Source organism: Castor canadensis, chromosome 11 (genome assembly GCF_047511655.1).
Source record: "Castor canadensis chromosome 11, mCasCan1.hap1v2, whole genome shotgun sequence".
NCBI lineage: Eukaryota > Metazoa > Chordata > Mammalia > Rodentia > Castoridae > Castor > Castor canadensis.
Window position 1 is genome coordinate 130586680 of NC_133396.1, and position 25141 is coordinate 130611820.

A 25141-nucleotide genomic window follows, 5' to 3' on the forward strand; every position below is an offset into this window, starting at 1 on the left:
GATCTCATGTTTTATAGTCAATATGAATCTTGAGACATTTCAGAAGCCCCAGCCTAGGGTATCTAACAGTCTGGGTCACAGACAGCCATTGTCCTCTCATGAGCTGTGGCACAGCACCTCCTCCCTGGTCATACTAAGTTGCATGATGTCCCAGGAGACCAGGGCATGGGCTGTGGTAGAAGCTTTGCCAGTTGCTGTCTTCCTGGCCTGGGAAAACCTCCTCTCCAGCACTTTCCTAAATATCCCCATCTTCTTCGTGCAGTTATGCCAGACCATTCCTGGAATTTACTATGAGTCCCAGGAAGTTCCACCTGCATGTGCTTTTCCCTATGCCTCCTGAGGCATGGGGCAGTCACATCCTTTCTGTTCATGGCTGTCCGTTACCTGATACAGAGCCCAGGCAGAACAGGCACTGAAGAAACATGAGCGACTTGGACTTCACCCCTGAAGTTCTCTTTCCCACAGAACCAGGCCACGATGGGGTTGTATGCTAGGTGGCTTCCCCACTTACAAGTTGAGTAACATTCTGCCAAGTTTTCCCTCCCTAAGCCCCACTTTACTGATTTGTAAAATCATGACAGCAATCCTAGCTTCACAGAGTCATGGTGAGGCCAAGGTGGAGCAGGTGTCTATGAGGTTACATCCCTCTGCCCTTGAGGGGATGTTCACAATCCTTGCCTGGTGTGGAGTCCTAAAAGGAAACCTTTGAGGGAAGTGAGTAGCCCCTTCATTCTTCAACAGCACTCCAAAGAATCCACAGCTTGAAAAAGTTCAAAGAAAGCAATTTATTGATTTCCTGTATTTCCAAAAAAGCGAATACATGGTATATCATACAGGGAAACTGGGTTTAACTAGCACAGGTTCTTATACAAACATGAAGCTAGGGGAGGAGTGGGCTGGAGAGAGGCTCCCAGACACCTTGCAGCCATCCCATAGCTTCAGCCACCCTTGCTGGGTACCAAGGTGAACCAGCAAAGGGCATCCCTGCCCCCTGGGTTCCTGGGAAAAGTGTAGCATCTGGGTGGTTGGTCTGAGTTCACTGGAGAGGGCACTGATGGACAATGACTAATTTGTCTTAAGCATAGGAGATCCTGGGGTCAAGGAGGGCATAGGGCCTGTGTTCTTCCTCATTTGGCCCCAAACTGGGACTTCTTGTTTTGGGGGCTAACCTTGGCAGCATGAGAGTGATGCGGATTTAAGGTGCTAAGGCAGGTCTTGAGTACATAAAGTCTAGCTAACCCCTTACTTCCTATCCCCAGGAAATACATTTTCATTTCCCCTCAAGTTTTGCTCCTTCCAGCTGTAGGCCTGGGTCAGAGGCCCAAATGACCAGCCCATTGAGAGGGCATGAGAGAGATGATCACAGTCAGGCCTTTCCTAACTGTCCATGACAGCCTACAGAGGCTTGAGCAGCTGTCCCCCCTCCCAAAGCAGAGGGCGAGGACCTCCTGGCTCTTCATCCTGTGAAAATGAGCCCAGGGCCTAGGAAGTGAGGACTGTGCTCAGGGGAGGGCAGCAACCTGGGCTTCGAACAGGTTCACTTGTAGTGGTTAAAAACCTTCTTGCCCTAACTGTTCTATACCATCCTTTCAGACTGAAAGGATGTTCTCCATCCCGTCAGGAGAACATATGTGAGGACAGGGGTTTGGCTGTTTTGTTCATTAGTGTATCTCGTGTGCTTAGAATGCTGCCTGGCAGAGGATATTCCGTGAACATGTCTTACGGGATGAGTTGCTCTGGGCCCTGGTAACTGGCAGATGAGACCTCCTGATACCTACATCCAGGACAGTGTGGTGGGACAGATTCCCCTGTGGGTCCCGGGAAGGGAGAGATAAACTAGGAGTAGGCCTTCCAGCATGAGCCAAAACTGAGGAGGGTGTTGCAGACACCTCATCCTCAGTGGCTGCATCTCTCAGCAGGCCATCCTGAATCCAGAAGGGGTTTTCCAGTCCTATTGCTGGGGTAAGAAGTGCCGTGCACTAGGGGCAGTGCAGAGGGAATGAGACCTGGAAGGAGGACAAGTGCCATTCTGTGCCCCTCTAGAGAGGGGTGCAGCCATCCAGTTGCTGTCTACTTGATGCCAACCATGTCAGCTAGGGAGTGGCAGGTTGAAAGGAGGAAGCCTGGGAGTGCTTCAGCTTTCAGTTCATCCTAAGGGCCACTAACTCACAAGGTTCTCAGAAGCCTTCTGCTACTGCTCATTTGACTGCACAGTCTGGGGACTTAGGGGGGGCTGGTGCTCCCAAAGGGTCTCTTATCTCATTTCCTAGGGGTTTCCCAAAGACAGAATGGAAACAGGATGGCTGGGGTTCAGAGGAAGGGAGAGGCCACCCCTGGCTGGGATGTGGGCTTGTTGGTATCCTGATAGGACTCTTTCCTTTCCTGGTCTATCCAAATTCCCTTCCACCAGTCTCTTCCTTTCCTGGCTCTACAGGCTTGGTGGGGAACATCTTCCAGGTAATTTCTAGATCCTCCCTGCCCAGTTCCATTGGCAGCCTGCTCCCCTGCCCACTGGAAGATGATACCAAACAGCTGTTCCATGAATAGCTCTTTGGCTTTGAGCACCATTTTTGCCTTCTTTCTCCTGCAGCAAGTAGATTGCAGGCTCTCTGAAAGCAGGAGCTCTGTAGGCTGAGGCTGCTGTGCAGTGCACAGTCCAGGAGAACTGCTAGCTTATCTCTGGCTCCTACTCCCTAGTGTCCTCACACAACCAAGAAGTGAGACTGATGCCTTCCAGAGCCCCACATCCTGCCCAACCCAGGCCCCATGGCACTGTGGGAAGTGTAGGATTGTCAGATGAAAGAGATTTTCACACAGATATACTGAGCCTCAACACTGCAGCCAACCTCCCTGCCTGCCATGGCTACTCTGCCTTTCCCCTGCCCCTTGGGAGATGGCCTAGGAAGGATGCGGGGCTGTAGGTGGCCTGACTGGCAAGGTCCCTGTCCTGGCACAATACATTTCCAGCTAACCAAAAAGTACATGTCACCCTTGCCTATAAGGAAGAGACATGGAGAGTTCTCTGCTTTGCCTCATGGGTGCAATGGAACAGCGAACCTAGCTTTTTGCACTCATGCACACACACACGCACACACGCACACGAGTGCACATGCACACTTACGTCATACACACATATATATATATACTGTTTCTCAGAAAAGGAAGTATTGACATCAGATTAAGTCCCTTTAACTCAAGAAAGCCCCCTCCCAACCTCCCCAACCCCCATCTCCTGCCAGTTCCCCCAAGGAAAAAAAAAAAGAATCTAAAAACATTTCCATGATGCACAGTTTTCAGGTTAGCTCTCAGTTGCATTTGAACTTGTCCAAATACTGCACAGGATGGAGAGAATAACTCATCCTCGAGGCCTGAGGTCTTCTCATCTGGGTGGTATCTTTCTGGAAAAAGAGAAACTGTCAAGTTTGGATGTAGTGAGATATTTCCGCACCAGTAAGTACCACCAGCTTCTCACTTACACCTGTCACTCTTGACATGGTCTTTGGTTGCTCCTGTGGAGTCAGAAGCTGCTCAGCTTTGTCCTGCCACCCTGTGCCCTGCCTCCACTGTTGGTGCAAAGCATCACATCCTGCTCGTTAAGAATCTGCTGAATTTAATCTCTCCTCCCCTGTCCCCAAGTTGCTGAAATGAAGCTCGCCTCCCAGGAGAGGTGTCTGCAATCTTAATGACTCTTCACCTGGACCAGTCACAGCCCTCTCTCCCCTCAGGATCTTTCTCAGGTGTCAGGGCTGGGGGAGGGGGTTGTTGCTAGTAGACAGCCTGGGCTGAGAAGTCAGGAGGCCCTGACCTCATCCCTGGTGACCTGCAGATGGCTCCACACCACAGCTGCCTCCAGTGAGCCTCTCTGGTTTGCTGATACTACTTTGAGTACGTAGCTGTGGCTCCTGGCTTACCTGCATCAGAAACACTTTGGATGCTTGTTTAAAAAACGCGACTTCCTAGACCTCATTCCAGCACTACTGAGTCAGAATTGCTGGAATTGGGAGCAGGAGTGTGCAATTTTAGCAAGTATTCCAGGTGATTCTAGTGAATGCCACGGATTGTGAACTTTTGCCATACATAGTATTGGTTCAGCCTTGTCCACACTGGGCATGTGCAGAGACTGGAAAGTGGAATATAAGGTGGATTAAAAAATTATCTGTGGGTGACCAGACTCAAAAGGACATATTTTTTTAACTCCAGTTGTACATATTATATAACCACCGTAGTCTCTGTGAATGGTACCATCTGGGTTGTGCAGCGGGCAACCTTCACAGTTGTACCCAGCAGTTCCACCAAGACCTTGTGGCCCTTCAGATGCTACCTACCTGCACATTATACACCTTTAATGTTCTGTGGTGGGACAGCCCATGCCCTCAGTCAGGAGTCTACACAGCTGTCCTCACAGTTCTTGTGTCAGTCAGAGCCAGGCTGTGTGGCAGGTCAAAGGGTGCTTCTGTGTATTTTGAGCCCAGCCCCTTTGACACTGGCTGCAGCAGTGGCTCTGGAGGCACCCCCTGTGCTGGGGCTGACTGATTCTTACCTGCAAGCCAAACTTGCCTGGACTGTCTCTTCTTAGAATCTGGAGGTAAAATTCCTGAAGTTATTCGCCCCACCTAGGGCTCCCAGCATGTTCCTATCGAAACCTTGCTGCAAGAGAGAATTGTGAACCAGAGGTCACATCCAAGGGCAAGACAGTATGGGGCTTGCTAGGGTCAGAAGCTGCCTTCCTAGAGTATCCCAGGCTCATGTAGCCTCTGGACGCCTGTGAACTCTGACCACTATGTATGTGTGTCAGTGCTACAAATGACCTAATTAAATGTGCAGCCAAACAGAATCAGTACACTAGTGAGACGTGTTTGAACTTCCACCAGCACATTTGAGGTTCCTACTTGCATTTGCAGAAGCCTGAGTTAAGACATGAGTTTAGGCCAGCATGCATCACTCTTCATACAGAGCAATCACCCAAATTGGATGAGAGGATGTTGGTTGTTCTTCCCTCTGACTGTCCTCATCTCTTTCTTTTAAATTCTGACAAGAGGGCTTGGGTAGGGAGGACAGGCCAGTGTTCTCAACTTCAGGAGCAGGGTTTAGGCGATGGTGGTGAGAAGCTGCTATTGCTCCAAGGCTCTGTCCACTTATCTGTTCTCCTGCCTGCAGCCCTACCAGCCCCTCTGCTCCTTCTGGGTGGAGACTGAGTCTTGCTCCTGTTATTTCTTCTAGTATACAGTAGGTGCTCAATATGTGCTTCACAGCGAACATGAGAACAAGTACAATGTGAAAGCAGCAATCTGTCAGAGCCTTGAGAACAGGGCCCTGTCCATACATGAGCTCTAAGAGCCAGGTCAACTATGGCTGACCTTTGGGAACAGGAAGGGAGATGACACAGGGGATCCAAAACAGCTTCTGGATGAAGCTCCAGTCCTACCAAGTTTGGGCATGTATTAAATGATGTCATCTTCTCCTTGCAAACTTGCTTTCTTTCTCTTGTGGGGCTTGGCTGAATTTGGTGGAAAGAACCCAGGAGCGAAAAGTTCTGGATTCTAGCCTTGCTCCTGTCCTGACTCGCTGAGTCAAGACAAACTCCTTGGATCCAGACTCTCTAGTCAGCAAAATGCACAAAATCCATGCGGCCTGCCTCACCTGTGACTGTGACATCTCAATTAATGGTGGATGTAATGGTGCTTGGGGGAACAGAAGCCCGACCTAGATCCTACCAGGGCTGTTGTTGAGCACAGCTGGAGGGAGGAGCTGAGACTGAATAGGGATGCTGGTTCCTAAAGACACTGCTTAGAAGGAGTTCATCAGGAGAGCTAAGGGAGTGGGTCTCCTGTGTGTCTTAGGCAAAGTGTGGTCTCTGTATTTTTGGGTGAGTTGAACCCTTTGGATCACCCTCAAACAGCTCAAGGAAGCTATCACCCTGTCCTGCTTACTGTCTTCCCACTCCCTCTGGTTCTATGAGGCAGCTACCTCATAGTGGTCCCAACCATCTGCAACCATACTTGTTCCTCCTCACTTCTCTTCTGCTATGTCAGAGGAAAGCTTTCTGTGCTTCTGCCCAGGGTAGAGGGTCACCTGGCTCTCCAGTTCTCTTTAATCTTCATTCTCCCTTTCTTTGCCCCTCCCTCTCCTCCCGTGACAGAGAAGCTTGGGTGCCCTCTGTCTCTAACAGGTTTCACCTGCCCTCTGTCTCATTCCTTCCCGGACCAAACTGCAGTGAGCTGCATCTCCTCTCAGTGTTCACTCCCTCCTGTCCCCATCACTGCCTCACCCATCACAGCTGTTCTGTGGTGTTCCCCTGCCTGGCCAGAGTGCTCTTTCAATTTCCCAGAGACTTCTGCATCACCAGAGAGGCCCAAGGCCTTGCCTGGTTCACATCCTCCTTGTCTTCTCCATAGAACCCAGAGCTACTGCCCACAAGGCCTTCTGCTCCTTCCTGGGCATCTTGAACAGATGCTCCCACTTCCCTGGTCCTTCCTCTACCTCACTTCCAAGTGAGGGTCTTCATGCCTCTGCCCTTGTCCCTCAAGACTTTTCCACAGACACAGGCTCCAGAAGGGCGTAACCTGTTCTCATGGCTTCACTTGTCTGAACAGTGCTCCAATCTGTACAGCAGCTCTGGCCTCTGTGCCAGGGTCCCATGCCACATCTACCTGACTTCCACTCAAGTCATCCTGAGCCAACATCTCCAAGTAAGGACCTCTCTTACTGCTGCCTGCAAAGCCTCCTTGAGCTGTTGCCAACTGAGCTATTTCTGTTAATACAACTGCAATGTCTATAAGCAAAAGCCTCAGTTGTCACCAGTCCTACTCTTCTGCCCCATCCTTTATTTCCTCCTCTCTGCTACCTACATCTCAGCTCAAAAAATGTCTACCGAAGGAATGGAAATGGAAAGAAGGATCAGTGTGAAGATGCTGAATATGCCTTATAGCACAAGCCCCAACTGAGGATTTAGTGCCTGTTGATGCTGGCACCAAGAGAACCAAAGGTCACTCTGCACAAATACGGCAACCTTCAGGGGCCACTCTGCCTCACTTACTGGTGTGAAATTAGTTTTTCTGGGACGTCTTTCATCATGAGACCCTCTACCCAAAGCCTTGTGCCAAAGGCACAAGTCCAACTGTTAAGCCTGAAATTGAAGGGGTTCTGGAATCTAGCCCAACCTACTTTTATAGCCTGAGTGCACATCCTGTTCTCAATGACTTGCATGCCCTCTGTCCAGCCTGCTTTTCAATTTGCTCCTAACTGATCCCACTCCAGGCTTCTGGCACATTCCCTCAGCCATCTACATGTCAGCATGTCTTGTAGAACCCAGAGCCTAGGAATTTAGTCAGAGCATTGTTCATGTTCATTGCCTTGCAGACTCAGGCTCTCAGACTCTCCCCCTTGGTGTAAGTCTCTTCTTCCCCCCTTCTTAATCCACTGGGACTTCAGCACCCGGCAGCTGTGGAAGAGCTGCAGGTGTGGGCTCTTACCTGTCTGAGAACACCCTGCAGCTCCTTGCTGGACCACATGTCAGACAGAAGGAGCCGGGCAGCCTCTGCAGCTTTGGGTGAGGAACTGTGCAAGTGGGAAGTATGTCTGTGAGAAGAGACCCCAAGAGGCACAGAACACCTCTCCTTCTACCCACCCTTCCTTCAGATCCTTCAGATCTTGGAGATGTGGGGAGACCCTGGGATATATGAGGAGCCTCAGTGGAGGGCAGTGAGCCCCAGTCAGTACACAGTGGGCACAATCTCACACTTCTGCCCACTTAGAGGCATCCCAGAAGCCACGAGGTGTCCATGCCCTCCCACTAGTCCCCCAGCTCTTATCCTGAGAAAAGACAGCTCAATGGAGCAGTGGGGAACTGCCCCACATAGTTGGGTCTGCTGCCCTATGCCTCCTGCTGGCCTTCTGAAGACCCAGTGCGCCCCCCCCCGCCCCCAGCTGAGAAGTGCACCACTTTGGTCCTTTCTGTGCTACCCTAGGCCTAGGGCCTGGACCTGGTGGCCTCTCACAGCACTCTCAGCTTTGGGAACTTTTTTCTCCCATCCAGCCTTCCAGCACGGGGGGGCAGGGGAACTGTAAGGCAGGCGAAGCCAGAGGAGGAGTGTCTGTCCCCTCCCTGCCCACCTGCTGCGGCACAGGTTGACTACATTGTTGAGCATGTTGCTGGAGAAGTACTGCTTGGCCATCTGTGGCTGGGAGGCCATCAGGTTCCTCACAGTGTAGCAGGCTGAGGACAGGATGTCTTCAGAGTTGCTGGTGTTGCCAGTGTGGCTGGTGAGGAGCCTAGTAACCTCTGGGAACACTTGGTTTCCTGGAGAAGAGGAGTGGGGGCACAGGGTCAGGATTGCTAAAGGAAGGAGAGGCTGAGGGGATCCTTCTGGAGCCATAGTCCCAGCCTGCCATTAGCCAGGCTCCTAGCACTAAGCTCCAAGCCAGATGGATCTCTGCAGACCTGCTCCCCTCCCATCTTCAGAATGCTCACCTAAGGGAATGGTTTGAAGATGACCTTCCAGCAGGCTCTGGAAAGTGGGGGGGCCTTTCTGACGAGCGGAAGGGATGGGTGCTCTTACCCATCACTCTGTGCAGGACGGGGTGACGTGACATGTTGCTCAGGAGGGAGGCCCCAGACCGCACCACGTCCGAGTTCCCAGATTGCAGGAGGCGGGCGATTTGTGGCAGGCCCTTTTCCTTCAGGCCAATCAGCTGACTCATGCCATTGGACATCTGCAAGAGAAGACCCGAGAGGAGCTAGCCTGAGGCTTCCTGGGCACCATGGCAGGCAGAGAAGGGCAGGCAATCCCCAAGAAAATACCCGGAACCTTTTATTTTTCACCTTGGAAGCACAGGGAGAGAAAAAATTCCTTACACCCGGGACCTGGGTGACTACAGAACACTCTGCCTTCTTCTCACCCCTGAGGTCTGCTCTTGGGGGCAAACAGCCAGGTGGATGGTCAGAGAGTCACATTTCTCTCACTTGAGGTGACCCACCATTGGCTTCTCAATTAACAGTGTCCACTCCTCACTCCACTCTGCCTCCCTCAGCTACCTCTCCCAGCAGTTATCTGCTCACATGAAATCACATGCTTGAGGGCATGTGATTACTGACCTAAAAAGGTCAGTAATCTTCCAGCTCACCTACCTGTGCAGAATCCAATCCATATTTGTGGAGGGCTTGCCCAAGACAAAGATGGATCGGAGAGGGTCTGGGCCCATTTGGGGGTAGGCGAGATCATCTGGCCTCAAAACACCAAAGGCATCTGGTATGGCCTGGTCTAGGCTGGTTTGGGGGTCCTCCTCCTCTCACAGTCAGGAAAGATACCTTTACCTTCAGTTCACCCATGTCTGCTGCCGCCCAAGTTCATTGTGTCTTAAGTACAACTTAGGAATAGCTGGCCACCCTTCAAGTCTCCTTTAGCCCCTCCCCATAATGTCATGTCCCCAAACTGCATTTGTTCTCAAAATCTACACTGACTCTGTCCCATCTTCTTCTGGATCTGCCCATGTCTCAAACTCTTTTTTCCCACCTCTGTCAGCTCACCAGTTAGGGACTTCTGCCAAACACACTCTCCATTCCAGTTCCCCACTGCAGGCAGAGCCCAGGAGGCCAGCACCATGGGACGGAGGGGTAGTGTGGGCAGGAGTTCCCTGAAGGCAGGGAACTTTGCCTAGTCATGTCTGTAGCATGAAGCTCAGAGCTGCACGTGTTTGATAGACTTGGCCAAGGACAGGACAGGCTGATGGGGGAGGCAGGGAGCAGACGCTGTACTGTGGAGTGAAACCATGGGTGGGGGGATAGGAGTGAGGGGCCTCCTCACCAGCCCCTTGCTGGCAGTCAGATTCTGCAAGGCCCCAGCACAGGCCTCCAGAGTGGCGTCTTTCTTGCTCTTGCCCATGAGGTTCAGGTAGGTGCGGATGGCATCTGAGTGGTACAGCCAGCTGCTGCCCTTAGGGTTGGTCTCTTCCTCAGGAAGGGGGCAATCATAGTTGTTGTTCTGAGGACAAACAGCAGGTCAGTGGGGAGTCTGGCCAGGGGACATGACCCAAGCATTCTGTACCTACCCCAATCTCAGGTTGTGGATGCAGATGAAGGGGTCCCTACACCCCTTTCCTCTGGCACTGTAACACTCTCCTTCTTCAAGGGGAAGAAGGCATTACTGGCCTCTTGGAAAATGTCCTCTGGGGCAGCCTCGACCAGACCTTCTAGCTGTGTGAGGCCGTTTTGGGGTCTTACAGCAAGATGTTGTGGGTTTCATGGGCTGCCCCAGGACCTTCCTGGCTTCCACAGCCATACCCAGTGGAAGAAGCCTGACTCCCCGCCCCCATCTCCATAAGAGGGAGGAGGTGATGAGAACCAATGCCAGAGAGGGTTCTGAGTTCTACTACCCCTGATCCTCAGGGGTCAGGGAGAAGACAGGTTAGATTTAGTCACTGAGGCCGCAGAGAGGTGTCTGCCTCTGCTCTTGGGTGGTCTGAGCTCCTACTGTCCAAGGAACACAGAACCTCTTTGCATGTAAGATGGAGTTCGTCTCCCAGACCCTGAGAGAGGGTGGCACACTCCCAGGGCCAAGGCTTTGGTAGGGGCTTGTCCCCTAAGGCTGCTTTCAGGCTCTGGGAGGGCTGAGAGGAAAGGGTGGGCAGGCCATGGATCTGGGGGTGCTTGGTGGAGTGGGCCCCGACTCTGCTGATGGACAGTACTCACCATCATCTTGTCGCCCCTGTTGCTGAAGCAGCCAGTGGAGGACTTCTCGGTGTAGGTGTTACGGGTGTTGTACTCCAGCTGTCGGTAGCGGGTGGGCACCTCAGCATCCAGGCGGTAGGAGAGGTTGTGCAAGATACACATGCAGTTCTCCACGGACTGAGGGCAAGCAGAGAGCAACTGAGCAGCTGCCCAGCCCCAACAGGCTCCTGGACCCACTCCTACCCTGACCAATCAGAGCACAGGCATCATGCACCTTCAGTCTGGAATGGTCCCCCAGGAACACTCCTGGGACCTGGATTTGAATCCTGTCTCTATCACTGCCTGGCTGTTTGAACCTGAGTGACTTGCCTAATCTTTAGGGGCCTCAGGTACAAAATGGGACTAAAACCACTTACTTCACTGAGCTATTGAGAAGATTCTACCGTGGGCTTTCTATATCCTTGGGTTCTCTACCCATGGATTCAACCAACCATGGACTGAAATTATTTAAGAAAATATTGCATCTGTACTGAACATGCAGATTTCTTTCTTCTCATTATTACCTAAGCAATACAGTACAACAACTATTTACAATGTATTAAGTATGACAAGCAATCTAGAGGTGATTTTAAGTATATGAGAGGATCTGAGTAGGTTATATGCAATTACTATGTCATTTTATAGAAGGGATTTGGGCATCTGACAATGGATACCAAACTCACCACGGACACTGAGGGACGACTGTACGTGAGTTGTACCAACCAGGGGCCTCACATGGAGTAGAACACAACAGACAGTGGTGGCTGTGAACCACTTGCCAGCTGGAAGGCTAGGGTGTTGAAGAATTGTGTCTTCCCTCCTAGAACAATCCCTTCCGGAGCAGCCAGTACCTCAGCCAAAGCCATCTGGTCCCCACTGCCCCTCCCACTTCCTCGTCTCATGGTCACTCCTCAGCCTCCAATACCAAAGGAGCTACATGTACACCAACATGGGACCTGGGACCCAGGGCTTTCCAGTGGTGGCTGGGCCACATCTTTATCATTTGCCTTTGGGGACCCTCCAGGCAAGGGTTTGGGGAAGCAGATTTACCCTTCTAGTGACACTCAGCCCAGCTGGGGTCTGAGGGAATCTAACTGCCAGGACTTGGGGTTACCTGGGTTTAGGGGATATTTTGCCAAGAGCAGAAAAACTTTGTCCATCAGAACCAGGCTGGGCAACTAAGTGACAAACTGTCCTCTGAGGCCCTGTTGTCACTTTAGTGGAAGGAGCAGGAGATAGTATCTTTCCTATGGAATCTGTGCTCAGGACCCAAGTGCTGTGATGCCCGTCCTGTTCCCTGTTGACCTGGTGACTGCCAGACCTCTTCTGAGCCACTGAGATACTGGTCTCCAATCTATCTTCCCTCCATGATTTGTCCTGTTTATGCTGGCTTGCCCACGAGCCCAGAGACGGCAGAAGGGTGGCCTGACCAAGACTTTTTTGGAGGCACTGGCCGAAGGAGTTTCATCTCAGGAAGGACATGGGGCCCTAGGAGCACCATTGTGGACTTCCCATGATTGCAGTGCAGGGCTTGCACTATCAATAACAGTGAGGTCCTTACAGCCTGCTGGGGGAGCATTGCCATTTTGCCTCTAGACCTCTCCTCCACTGCCCCAGACTCTGTCTTCCTGTCCTGTCACTAGACCAGGCCTCCAGGAACCCAGAAGTACAACCCTGACTCCTGGGATCTGGGAGAGAAATGTCAGGACTAGAAGACCAAGGAAGGATCTGACCTCATTGGCTTGGGTGTGACCCTGGATAGAGAGGATGGGGCTGGGACTGGGGCTGGCGGTGCTATCAGGGTCTGCACCCTCACCTTGTCATCGCAGCGGCTGGCTGCCACACAGTTCTGGACATAGGCCATGAGGGAGTCAATGAGTCCCAAGTAGTTCCTCATGGTTTGGCGGCCTGCGTCAGCTGAGCTCAGGTTCCTGTAGGAGAGAACAGGGAGAGCAGGAGGAGGAGGCAAGGCGGGGAGACAGGACAGGGAGAGAAGGAAGGGAGAGAGCATGGCAGGGGATGTGTGGAGGAAGAACAGTAGACAGGATGGGGTGGAGGTTGGAGGTTGTGGTGGGAGGAGGAAGAAAGAGAAGAGGAAAGAAATGAAGAGGGAAAAGGAAATGAAGAAAAGGTAAGGAAGAAAAAAACCCCATTTAATCAACTCTGTCCAGTCCTGGCCAGAATGCGGTCTCTGTTGAGCTCAGTTATTCCTCGCCCTTCTTTCTGAACTTAAATCCCCAAGCCTGGTGACTTTTTTTGACTCTCAATGGCTCCATTGCAGCTGGTAGCCCAACCCTTTGCCCTCTAGTGGCTACTTGTCATACAGGAGGAGGTGGAAGCCCTTGCCTACTTTCTTTTTCTGCAGGACAGGAAGAAGCTGTGTGGTAGCTGGATGGGGACTGGAGCTCAGAGAGACTTGGCTGAGGACTGGATGCACCCATCCTCCTTGCAAAGTGTGCTGTGCCCCAGCAACAGCTCATGCCCAAGCAATTTGGGCCCTCCTGCTGCATGTGGAGGGCATATTTGTTGTGTGCCCACAAGTGTGTGGTATGTGTGTGTGTGTGTGTGTGTGTGTGTGTGTGTGTGTGTGGTGTGTGTGTGTGTGTGGTATGTGTGTGCTGTTGTTCACAGCAATCCATGTAGTTCCATAAAGTCCTTAATTACCCTGGCTTTTCATTTCTCCAGCCTCTCTGTTCCCTGAAGACTGCTGGAGTCTAGTAGGAGAAGCACAGTTCGAGACACAGAAGCAGGTGTCAACAGCACCCCACTCTGGGGGATTCTCTGGAATCGGGAAGACAAACCCCATTACAGCAAGAGGAGACCCTGAAGGGGATCTTACTCCATAGCTTCACAGTCCACACCAGCACCTACCCCACAGCTTTTAAACGTCTGCTCTGAGAACAAGCACGGCCAGGTCCCTCCTCCACTAGCCCCACAGGGGCTTCGCCACACCCTGGTGTGGAATTCAGGCAACTTTGGGCAAAGTAGTGCCAGCTTCATGCCAATGAGCATGGTAAATGGTTTTAGCACCAAAGCTGGGAAATGACTCATAAGCAGCCATCAGTAGACTTTTGTCTAAAAGAACGGTCTTCAAGAGAGTACAAGAAATACGTTTCTTTCTGGGGGTGCAGGAGGGGATATGGTTGAGCCAGTTTGGATACACAGACCTAGGCATTGCTATTCTTAGATTCCCAGTCATGTCCTCTATCTCCCTCCAAAGGAGTGCCTGAGCCTTAGCCAGAAGCAGAGGCGTCACCAATGCGTGGGCCCCTTGCCTCGGAGCCAGCCCATGAGTCAGTGTCAGACTGGATGCTACGTTCTTTGTCCAGGCTTAGTGTCGGCTGAGATGGGGCTTCCTGGGGAAGGGCCTGAAGCTGGGCCTGAAGGACCCCGTTTTTCCTCTCCTCACCTCAAGCATCCTGTGGCGTTGAAGAAGACCTCAGGGTCCACAACTTCCCGGGACATATTGCTGTTGCCATCACACCAGCCAGAGAAGGGAATGATGACCCGGTCTGCCAGAACAGGCAGGGCATCAGTCACCAGCTCCTCCTTCAGCTCATCAGTGGAAGACAGGTTCCAGAGCAGCCCTGGAGACAAGAGATGCTTAACCTACCATGTTCAGGTTCAGAAAAATCCAGTGGCCCTAGTGCCACCCAAGCCTGGGCTGCAGCAATGGGCCCTTCCAGGTATGCTTGTCCTATCAAATCTATTGTCAGTTTCCCTCATGCGCCCATTCTCAATGTACTCAATAGACTGCCTGCAGGTTCCTTGAGGGCCAGGAGCATCTCAGAGCTGTTCTCTGTCTAGGTCAAAATTATATACATGGAAGGTGATCAAAATACAGTTGATTGTTCAGTGGTTTTGAATAGAAATTTTAGGATTCGGATCTTCTGATGTTTCCTGTTTTTAATCAGAAAGTCTTATCAATTGTTACTTTATGTGGTCTCATCTTCCCTGTCCAGTTTGAGACTTTCATGGTGATATCTCTGTCCTGTGTCTCACATTGAGTACTTCCCACATTTAGTGAACACAGCATAGGTGCTTAAGACCTATTAAACCTTGCCCTTATCAACTTTGTTCTCTCCTCATCGCCTGTAAATCCCAGGATCCTGCCTGGATGCTGGTCTTCCTCCCCTTGCTCTCCAGTCTCAAAAAGACCATGACTTTCCATGGGTGTGTGGTCCAGACGCCACTGATCTGGCCAATGCCACTACCATTGGACTCCCGGGATATTGGCCCAGCCTGGAGAGACTGGCCTGTGCACCAGCTGGAGGCCACAGCCAGAAGTCTTAGGTAGAGTGCCCTACCAGTTAGTTGTTTCTGGATCTCGGTGCTTCCAGTTCTCCTTAGGAGGTTGACCGCCTCGCGGATCCCATTCTGCCTCCGGGTCTCCAGCTTGTTGGGGGTGCTTCTGAACACCAGGTTTCTCAGAGCCCCTGCAGCGGCCTGTTGCACATTCTGGTTGGGGCTGCGGAGGAGGTCCACCAGCTTGCAGATGCCTCCCAGCTGATAGACCTGCCAGAAGAGTCACCACAGTGCTCAGTCAGAGGAGGGGAGGCTAAGCTAATTGTTCTCTGCTCAGAGTGAGTTTTGCTCAGACCAAAAAAAAAATCTCCTTTCAGTTCAGAAACACACAAGTCAACCAAAGCAAATAGGTAGCATGAGGTAGTGTTGTTAGACTCAGACCAGAGAGCAAAGACCTGGATTCAGATCCTAGCTCCCTCACAGCTTAGCTGGGGAACCCTCAGCAAGTCACTCCTCTGTCCTGAGCTCAATTTTCCGCCTCTAGAGTATGGTGGTAAGGCCAAATGAGAAAATGTACATACATACACCTCAGAATCCTAAGGCATAGACATAAGGAGATGACCTACCTTCTATGGCAGAAACTTCCATGCAAACTAACCATGGCTTCTAGGAAACCCATTTATGGCAAAATATCCTTGGGCTGCACTCTTGAGCATGTAGGTATCCCCTTCCAGTCAAGCTTGGGAGGCCAATAAGTTGCTTTCAACCATAAGATGGGATATGAGGAGCTCAGGGAGAGAGCGAGAGGGAGGGAGGTGTGGGGGGGGGGCGGAGGGTGGCAATTGAGGAGCAATCATGTGCTTTAGTGGAATTCGAGAAAGGGATTTCTGCTGAACCCATTGTTGTCACTGACTGGTCTCCTTCTGTGACCAATGGAGGAAATGTACCTGCCTAATGTCCATTCAACAGAGGGCTTTGCTCTGCAAGTGAAGATGTAGCTCTGATGTTGGGCAATGCCAGTTGTAATCCTTATTCCTGGCAGCTGGGCAGGGTGAAAAGAGGCCAGTTGCAAATGCCCCCATCCATCTCGCCCGCCCAGGCCTCCTAGGGAGGAAGGTGTGCATCCAGTTACCTGTTGCTTAGCAGATTCGTCCTGGAAGCAGGTGTGCTGGATGTAATAGGCCCCAATGGCCTGGTACTTCTCATCCTGGGAGCTCAGATACTGCACAGCCTTGGGGACGGTCAGCCCGCTGCACTCGATGTCCTCGCTGCAAATCCTACCAGGGATGGCAGTGGGGGTGCATTACAGGGAGAGTCAAGAGTCCTGATGAATGTGCTCAGAATTGTGCCTTGCACACCCGAGCTGCTGCATCCTCGGCTGTGCCAGAATGAGGTACTAGGCCCACTTGGAGAATGCCTGATGAACAGCTCTCCCAGGGAAGGGACAGGCTTACCCAGCGCATTTTCCCCTCCAGGGAACACTGGGTGTGACAAGGCCCTGATCATGGGCTAAGGTTTAAGTAGGTGAGTTATCTCTGCACTGAGCAAACCCTCTGCTCTATTACATGAGAGGAGACACTTCACCTATCTTCACCTCTCACGTTTGTGCATGGAATTGGTAAAAGGAAAGAGAATGGCTGCGAAATTATCCATTCTATCCATCCATTCTTCCTTCTTTTCATCCCCAAGTTCAGCTGACTCTTCTTACACAAAAATTCTCACAAGCATTCCTTCCCCATCCTCATGGTCATCACTTTCCTCTGGATCAGGATCACTTTCCTGGGGTTGATGGCAAGAGACCCTCATAGCTGGCTCTCTTTTCCAAGCTCCTCCATCCCACATGTTACATCCCTTCACTAGAGAAGTAGTCCTAAAACCCTGTCTATTATGTTGTTTCCCAGCTCAGAATCCATCGGCAGCTTCTTTATGCTGCAAGTGCAAGTTCAAACTGCTTAGCTTGACATTGAAGAGCCTATGTTAAGTTGAACCACAGGAAATGGCTAACAGTCCAATTCATGTTTTTACTAAATTGTCTGGCTCCACTATGACTTCTTGTTTGTTTCCCCAGCCTCTGGCAAGGGTCTGCTGTAACAAGAACATTAGGTCAGCAGGCCTGAAGGCCTACCCTGGGCATGTGGGAGCCCCCTTCTGTGAAGCCTTCCAGGGAAGGGAACCTTCCTGTAGGAACCTTCCCAGCTCCTGTAGCATGGAGTCATAGGCAGCCTTTCCACTGAATATGTCCTCCTTCCTAACAGAGATGGAAAGTTTCCGCAGAGCAGGGGAAAAACCTCTGTGGCACCTAAACCTACCCCATAAAGATCCTTCAGCATTTTTAGAGGGAGCCCTTTCCTTATTCAGCCTACCTGATGTTTTGTTATAGTAGGTGTTCAATAAATAGCTGCAATTTTAGCTAGGGCAAAATGACTCAAGCAGTAGAGCTTTCTGGAATAGTAGCACCCCAGGCCTGTATTGAAGGATGCTAACTGACCTCCACCAGTCAATTGTCACTTCTAAATGGCTTGCCAGTCATCCCTTCTCTGTCTCTCTTAGACCCTCCATTCAGGGACTTCAGTTGGTGCTGTGTTGATCAGTCTCCAAAGGAGAGAGATGATTTCTAAGTCTTTTCCCAAATAACTCTAAATATACCTTATAGTCTTCAAATGGGAGAGGTCCACTTTAAAAAGAGGTTCTGTTTATTTTCAGAACAGTATGGTACCCATAGGAAAGAGCACATGAGAGAATCAGTTGTGTAGTCTTGGGCAAGCTAGTTGACACCTCTATGCCTTGTTTCTCTTCAAGAATACTAGGGCCTGCATTCCTGGAAGGGTTGTGATGATTAAAGATGAAGAATGCAAAGCTCCTGGGACTCTAAGGAAAGTAGTTAATTGTGTAGCTCCAGAGAGGCTCTGGGTTGTCTTGTTTGACTCCCCTGCCTTCACCACAGAGCCTGAGTGGAGTAGATATTCAGTCATTGCCAGATAAATGAATAATGACCATTGGGTTGTAAAGGACAGCTGGAAGGCTCATGGTGCTCTTTCCCTGAAGGGTAGGCTCAATGTCATTCGTGATACTGTGGCTCCAAGCCACCCTTGTGCCTATGGCTCTCTTCAAGACACCTCATTGAGTCTTATTCATTCTCACCGGGAAATAGCCCTTCAACACTTGTGGAAATGCACTGTGCTCATTCCTTAGCCCTAGACCATGTCCTTCCATTTTCATGCCAATCTGTTCTTTGGACTTTCCCATCTTATAGCATAACCTATAACCCATTCTGTTCCTATCATCTATACCAGGGCACATGAGTTGACGTTGGCATGCTTAAGATCAGGGGTTCTCAGACTCTGGCTTGAATCAAAGTCATCTGGTGGGCTGTTGCAGCACAATGCTGGGCCCCCTCCACCTTGGGGTGTTTCTGAGTCAGTGGGACTTGGTGGCCTAAGAATGAGTACTTCTAATGCATTCCCAGGTGATATGGATGTTGCTGGTGAAAGACACACATTTTGACAACCACTGACTTTGTTGACCTTCTCTAGTTAGCCTCTCTCTGTTCATAACTGGTGACCTTTAGAATCTGTATACTCAATGTCTGGATTCCGTCTCTTTTTTGAACTGAGATCAGGACTCCTAAAGATGGTAACTGTGGAGCTGAGACAGAAGCTATGCCTTTCCTTTCTTCCCAGAAGCCCCTTGCAGAATGGGCCAAGCTTGTAAATTGCCTCCCCAGCCCTGCCAGTCCCCAGCAGTAGCACTCACTTGGAACTGGCTCTTGAGTGGCCAAAGGACAGGTCCTTGTTGCAGGAGATGGGTGGCACATACACTGGGTCCTGCTTGGAAGTGCAGGAGGGCGGGCGCACAGGGCACTTCTTGACAGCCTTCTGACCACTGCAGGTGCTGTAAAAGCTATAGCGGTTCTGGGTGGTCTTGTGGCCCTTGCTGCCCAGCGTGCCCTTGCGCAGGGTGCCCCTTGGATCACAGTAGAGGTCAGGCTCGCTGCGGCTTGCTTTGATTTTCTGCATGAAGCAGATGTCACTGCCAGCACCTGGGGTAGCGCAGCTTCCCCTGGGGTAGTGCCGGCTCCAGTTCTCCATTTGGCTGTAGGAGCTGAAGCGCCTGTTGTCAGGCTCTCGTTTGAGGGTCCCATTGTAGATCTGGACAAGGAAGAGCAGAAAAGCTCAGTTAATTTTGTGACTGGGGATGCTGGATCTGGCTGGCCATGGGGACAGCCCATCATGGTGTTCAGTGTATCCCAGAGTGCTGACAGAGGTATTATCTGCTGTATTACTTTTCCAGCTGCAGGCTGTGACCTATTATTGCTTATGAAATCACTTTATGGGGACATTATGCCCATTTATTGAAAACATAGACTAGAATAATCTATTAGACAATATAAGCTAGAGGCAGTGCAGGTAATATGACCTGCACTGCTTTGTGAAACAGTCCTGGACTGAGATATAAAGTGTATTTCTTACTGTGGGGATGTGACCAAGTACATTTGATACCACTGATACCACACAGGAGTAGACCAGGAGGGCAGCTGAACACCAGAGAGGAGCAGGGGGTGTTCCAACAGTCCCTCAGTGAGGCGAGGGCAGAACTAGGACTTGAGTTTATGTCTCAAACCCTTGCCTCATCACCTTGGGCCATTTCAAGACACCAGCAGCTTCTGACACAGCCAGCTCAACTTGGCCACTTGGACTCAGCCAATGCTTGGAAACTTCTGTTCTGGCCAGGTCTGTTTCCACTGTTATTTTCTGCTACATTCCTTGTTTTGCCTCCCTTCTGCCAGGGAAAGAAGCAAATTGTAGTAGGCTTCCTAGGGGAAAACACTTACAAGCCACAGAAGGATTATACTTCTGCCCCCGGGCTTCAATTATGAGAACTTCCAGCTAGAGCCCACCTGGAAGTGGCCCCAGTGTGCAGGGTCAGGCACAGGGAGGCCTCTGGGCTTTGCTGTCAGGCTGACAGTGGGAGAAGTTGGGCAGAAGCTCAATCCAATAGGAAAACACACTGTGGACAATGAAGCTCTCCCCCCGCTCCAATACAACAACAAAAAGCTCCATGTAAATCTAACTGAGGGTTAGCCTCCCTGGGAAGAGCTTGCAAAGTAGGAGATTGGTGGGAATTAGCTCTGGGACAGAACTGTCCAAGGAGGACTTTCCCACAAGTTGGTGAGTTTGGCCTGCTGGGACTTGTTGTCAGGCTAGAGGATCCACATGGAGCCTGATGTCTTCACACAGGTGCAGACTTGGGACTCACCTCTGTTGAGATGAGCCAGGGCCAACTCCTGCCCAGAGTCTTGCCCCAACGAGAGACAGAGAGAAAGAGAGAGGGAGGGAAGGAGAAAGAAGGAGAGAGACAGACAGACAGACACTGAGAATGGATGTGTGCACGTGTCAGGGAGGTCATTAGGCAATGGGATAATTTCCCTCCACACCGGACGCAGCCACACAGAACTGGGGAGGGGCTTCCTTCAACTCTGTAGGGAATCAGAGAGCAGAGTGGGAACCACCCATTGTCCAAGTTCCCAGAAAGAACGGGTGTCATGCTACCAGTTGGAAGTGGCATCCAAAACTCAGAAGCCACAGAATGTTAACCTTGGCAATGGTGTGCACAACCTCTTCACCTACACACCTAGTTATGCACTCTGGCAAGGACAATTTTCTTCCCCAAACTGGGTCAAACCAACCTACCCCAAAGGCAGCTGGTCTGTGGGGGTTGGGAGAGCACAAGAGGACAATGACAAGGCAGTGGCAAGAGGAGCTGGGAGTTTTTGGAGCATTTGGACATGTAATGGACACTTTGCAGATCAAATGCAAAGTATGCAATGAGGCTCCAGTTGCTTCAGCCAGTGATCACAGTCTGCATTCTCCTCTCAGGAAGGTGGCAGATGGCACTTTAGAGGGGAAGCTGAGCATTCCCCTAAGGCAGGCTGAGTTTTAGAAGCAAACACAACAAGGAGCTCCCTTGTTCTCAGTAAGTGACACACCTGGACGTCATCTCAGACACCTGATGAGAAGCGTAGACGCTCTCCTGGCCCAAACCCAGCAAAGACATGATCCTCCTGATTAAGCTTGACAGAGGCTCTGGGCCCTGCTCCTTGGGCTGGGAAAAGCAGCAGCAGGCATCCCTGGCAAGTCTCGGCGAGGTGGGCTGCCTCCAGGGAAAGGGCGCCAGCTCACCCGCAGGGCAGTGGGTGAGGTAGGAACACGCCTGTGGGACTGCATTTGCCAGTCTTCCCCATCAGCCACACCCCAGTGGTATCACCCATTCCTGGGAACCCCACTTCAGCTTCTGGAGCTTCACAGCTAGTGGGCTGTGCTGTCTGGGTATGGTGACTGCAGAGAGCTGGGGAGGGCTCTCCTGTCATCCATGCCCTTCACCATCACTTGGACAAGCAGGAGAAAAACTTTAGCCAGACCCTGTCCTCCTTCAGTGTTATTAGGGGGTCTGAGTACTTTTGGAAGCTCAGATGAAGCAGGCTGCCACTGCATGGGTGGCCTGTGACCCAGTTGTGACCACTGCCGCTAAGACTGAAATGTCCGTGGCATCTTGGGAACCCAGGCACTGTCCTCTAGCTCACCCAACTGGGACTTACAGAGCAGAAGGAGACTGGGTGGTTAAAAGCATGGACTCTGGAGCCAGACTCTCCTGGTCATGTCAACTGATGGGTATAGCCTTGGGCAAGTGACTTAAGACCCACGTTTCTTAGTTTCTCCAGCTGTATAACTGGGATTATAATTGGTAGTCTATGTATAGATTGTTGGGAGAAGTCGATGGACTGATGCGGCAGGAAAATGGACGAAACTGGAGATCATGCTGAGTGAGATGAATCAAGCTCAAAAGGCCAAGTGTCACTTGCTCTCTCTCATTTGTGGAACCTGGACCTAAAATGATGATGATGATAATGGGACACTGACGTATATGGGGACCATCTGGGGGGGTCAGTGGGAGGCGGTGGGTGGGGGAGGGGAAGGGTACTGACGGGTAGGGGACTGAAGTACAGTACACAGATACATATGAGACTGCTTGAGAGGGGGTGAGAAGAGGAGGGATGAAAATATAATGGAAGAGGTGACTTGTTCAAGGTACACTGTACTCAGGTATGGAATTATCACAGTGAAATACCCTTGTATTATTAATGTATGCTGATTCAAAACTAAAATTTGAAAAGTGGACTAATGCTTGCAAAGCACTTGAAACAGTACACGACATGAGTATATGCTCCACAGAGACTCTGCTTTCCTCTCGTTCTCATCTGGGGACAGGCTGGCTGTCTTTAGGAGCTGCCTGAGGGTTTTACGGGACCAAAGCCATATCTAAAGAAGCTTCCAGGTAGGCACATGAGGGGATGGACCCAGAAAAGAAGCAAACCCTGTATTTAACCCCATAGAGGGCTCACCCCACAGGTCTAGATATGTTTCAGAAAAATGGAAGAGCCTGGTGTGTTCAGATGGCACACACAGAGGAAGCCAGGCTTCATGCCGCGATGTTACTGTTGACATCTGAGAGAGGACACTTCCTCATTGTGCACGATGCCCCAAGCACTGTAGGATAGTTGGTGGCCCTGGCTGCCAGGTCATAAAGGCCTCACAGTCACTGTGACTAGCAAAAATGTCCCTCATGTTTCCACACGCTGTCTTCTAGGTCCTGAGTGAACAGCTGTAGCCGGAAGAGAATGTGGGGCCCATGTGCCCACAGCAGGTGGGAGAGCTTTGTTGTCAATGCCAGCCTCCAGCCACCTCCACACTCAGATAGGAATCTGCTGGCAACCTTCTCTTCTTTGAATACAAAGAACAGTCACACACACACACACACACACACACACACACTCCTTGTCTGTTATCCCATGCTTCCTTGGGAAACTCCAACCGCAGGTGGGATGGTCCATGGATCAGAACATTCCAGACTAGAAACTCAACTTCCTGGGAGTCAAGCTAATGCTTTAACCAGACAGCAGGCTGGACTGGACAGCCAAGGTGAAGCCCAGGGTGTGTGCAGGGAGGCATGTGTCTTCACTTGGGAGACCAATGAGGGTTAGCCTAGAGGACCACAGTCCAAGATGGGCCATGGGAGTTTTGGCTGGGAGCCTTGGCTAGTCAGCCCATGCTCTGCTTCCCCCTCTGCTAACGACTTAAGTCTTATGATTCACCTGCCTTTCTTCCCTTCTCTCCTCCCCTCTTGGAGAAGTGTGGTGTTTCAGTCCACACTGATTCATCCCCCTCTTTCTGTTCCTCTTGAAGTAGGAAGTTTGTCCTAGATCTATCTTTCACTGTGCAGGCAAGAAAACTGAGTCCTAGAGGAAGACTGTACTGAAGCAAAGTAGTACCATTCCTAAAGGCTTGAGTACAGTCAACTTCTCCTGGGCAGCCATGCAGTCTGAAGAGGCCTCCAAACTGGAAAAGCTCCTGTTTGCCCAACGTCATCAGACAGGACAGAAACTACTACTAAGAAAGAGATGGTGTCTGACTGCACTTCCATCTGCTCATCCCTTATGCCTCCTCCTTTTGTACTGTCACTGCCCAGACTGTGTTCCTGGCTTTCCTTAGTTTACCTCTGGGCAACTCCAGCACCTCGCGCCACCCCCACCCCCACCCATCCTCCCAGGGCTCTGGAGCCTACCTTACAATTCCATCACCTCCACCTTCTTCAGGCAAAGCTTTCATTAGCCCTTGCCTTGCTGGACAGCTCAGTGTCTCTAAGCTGTATCAGCTTGGCTCCAGCCCACCTGTCCAGATATCTGTTCCCCTCCCAGTATGTGCCCTTATACTGTGTCACAAACAGCAGCTACATCCTAGCTCCCACTTCTGCTGACACTGCATTGCTTTCCTTGCCCATGTGCTTTCAAATCCTACAATTCTCCCAGGCCTCTGCTTACACCTGTCATCTCCACAGGCCTGCTGGGCCCTAATGTTTCCCAGAGCTGGAATCCTTTGCCTATGGTCTTGTTTGTTCTTTAGTTGCTAATATAGGGTTTTGTCATTTCTCTAAGCTATCTGGGAAAGAGATATCCTAGCACAGGGCTGGGTTCCGGCAAGTGCTCAAGAAAAGGACCGCCATGACTGGTCATAAGGGAGATGGAGAGTTCGATTGCTGATGAACAACTGGGGTTCCCATGGCCTCCTGGCTATAAGGAGCCACTAAAGGTTGAAGTGAGCAGCTAGGAAGGCAGGAGGGCTCTGGCCAGTGCGAGACCACCTAAGCAGGTGGCACAGCCCAGCCTCAGCCTGCAATAGTCCAGAATGCTCCCCTTTACCCCAACCTGGAGGACAGTACCTGGTTGGCCAAGCCCAGAGAGTTCTTATTCCAGCTCTGGTTGACCAGACAGAAACCGCCTGGCTCCTTGGGAGCTGGCTATGTGTGGAGCAGGCCAAGATGAAAAGAGTGTCTGTGTCCCAGCTATTAGCCCATTTTGAAACAACGCTTCTGCCAGCAAGGTGGGGCTGGTCAAACCGGCTCTCCCGCAAGACACACCCTGCTCTGCCCTGCGAGTCACACACGCAGCAGAGTGCCTAACAGGGCCATCTTCAGCCAGTCAATCTCCCCATGCCCTTCTCATAAAAACCAGGGCACACGTGATCTCACCGAAAACCATGCACATGATTTCATGGGTTCCTCATGCCTTTCAGGCCTGAAGAGGGCTCTCCTGAGAAAGGACCTTCACTGGAAGCCTCTGGAGGACAGGTTCCAGGTGCCATTTTTTTTCCTAGCACCTGCCATGACCTGCTTGTGTACATTGAGGGCCTTATGCAGCAGGCATGGGGCAGCCCATGCCTCTTGCATCTAACTGGGGTTTTAGTCAGGCTTGGAGGACTGAGCAGAGCTAGCCGGGTACTAGAGGGATGCAGAGTTCAGGTTCTCTCCCAGGAAGGCACCCAGGAGGAGTACACAGGGCCCAGGGCATGGAGGATTCTCACAAGAGCCTGGGTGCTGCTTACTTGGCAGTCTGAGTCAGCCAGGGAGCCAATGGGGCCTGAGTCACCAAAGATGGGACTTCATCAGGAATAATGTCAGTCCTGACTCCTCTGGGCACAGCTCACTCTCAAGAAGCAGGGGTCCCACCCAGGGCCAGGCCTCCTCTTTTCCTGGAACTCCACAGTGAGAGCAGCCCTGACGTCTGGGCAAAGAATAGTCCCGCCTGGCCTTGGAGGAAGCCGTAGTAGGTGTGCCTCACTGTGAGGTCCTCAAAGACAG

General features: G+C 51.3%; 1 protein-coding gene across 3 annotated transcripts in view; it reads right to left on the minus strand.

Annotated features, from left to right (window-relative positions):
- Positions 1 to 765: 765 nt before the first annotated feature.
- Pkp1 (plakophilin 1) overlaps positions 766 to 25141 on the minus strand; it is a 46494-nt gene continuing 22118 nt past the window's right edge. Inside the window, exons 3-14 of one of the 3 annotated variants that reach the window (XM_074048663.1) lie at positions 18704 to 19098; positions 16083 to 16227; positions 15013 to 15220; positions 14115 to 14292; positions 12522 to 12636; positions 10688 to 10843; positions 9804 to 9980; positions 8559 to 8712; positions 8113 to 8299; positions 7473 to 7557; positions 4541 to 4647; positions 766 to 3394 (exon numbers count right to left, since the gene is read on the minus strand). In XM_074048663.1, coding sequence (XP_073904764.1) covers positions 4573 to 4647; positions 7473 to 7557; positions 8113 to 8299; positions 8559 to 8712; positions 9804 to 9980; positions 10688 to 10843; positions 12522 to 12636; positions 14115 to 14292; positions 15013 to 15220; positions 16083 to 16227; positions 18704 to 19098 — 1875 coding nt within the window. In that variant the 3' untranslated portion in view covers positions 766 to 3394; positions 4541 to 4572. Of the gene's footprint in view, positions 3414 to 4540; positions 4648 to 7472; positions 7558 to 8112; positions 8300 to 8558; positions 8713 to 9803; positions 9981 to 10687; positions 10844 to 12521; positions 12637 to 14114; positions 14293 to 15012; positions 15221 to 16082; positions 16228 to 18703; positions 19099 to 25141 lie in introns of all 3 variants that reach the window. The other 2 variants (XM_074048661.1, XM_074048662.1) reach the window with 2 other exon arrangements.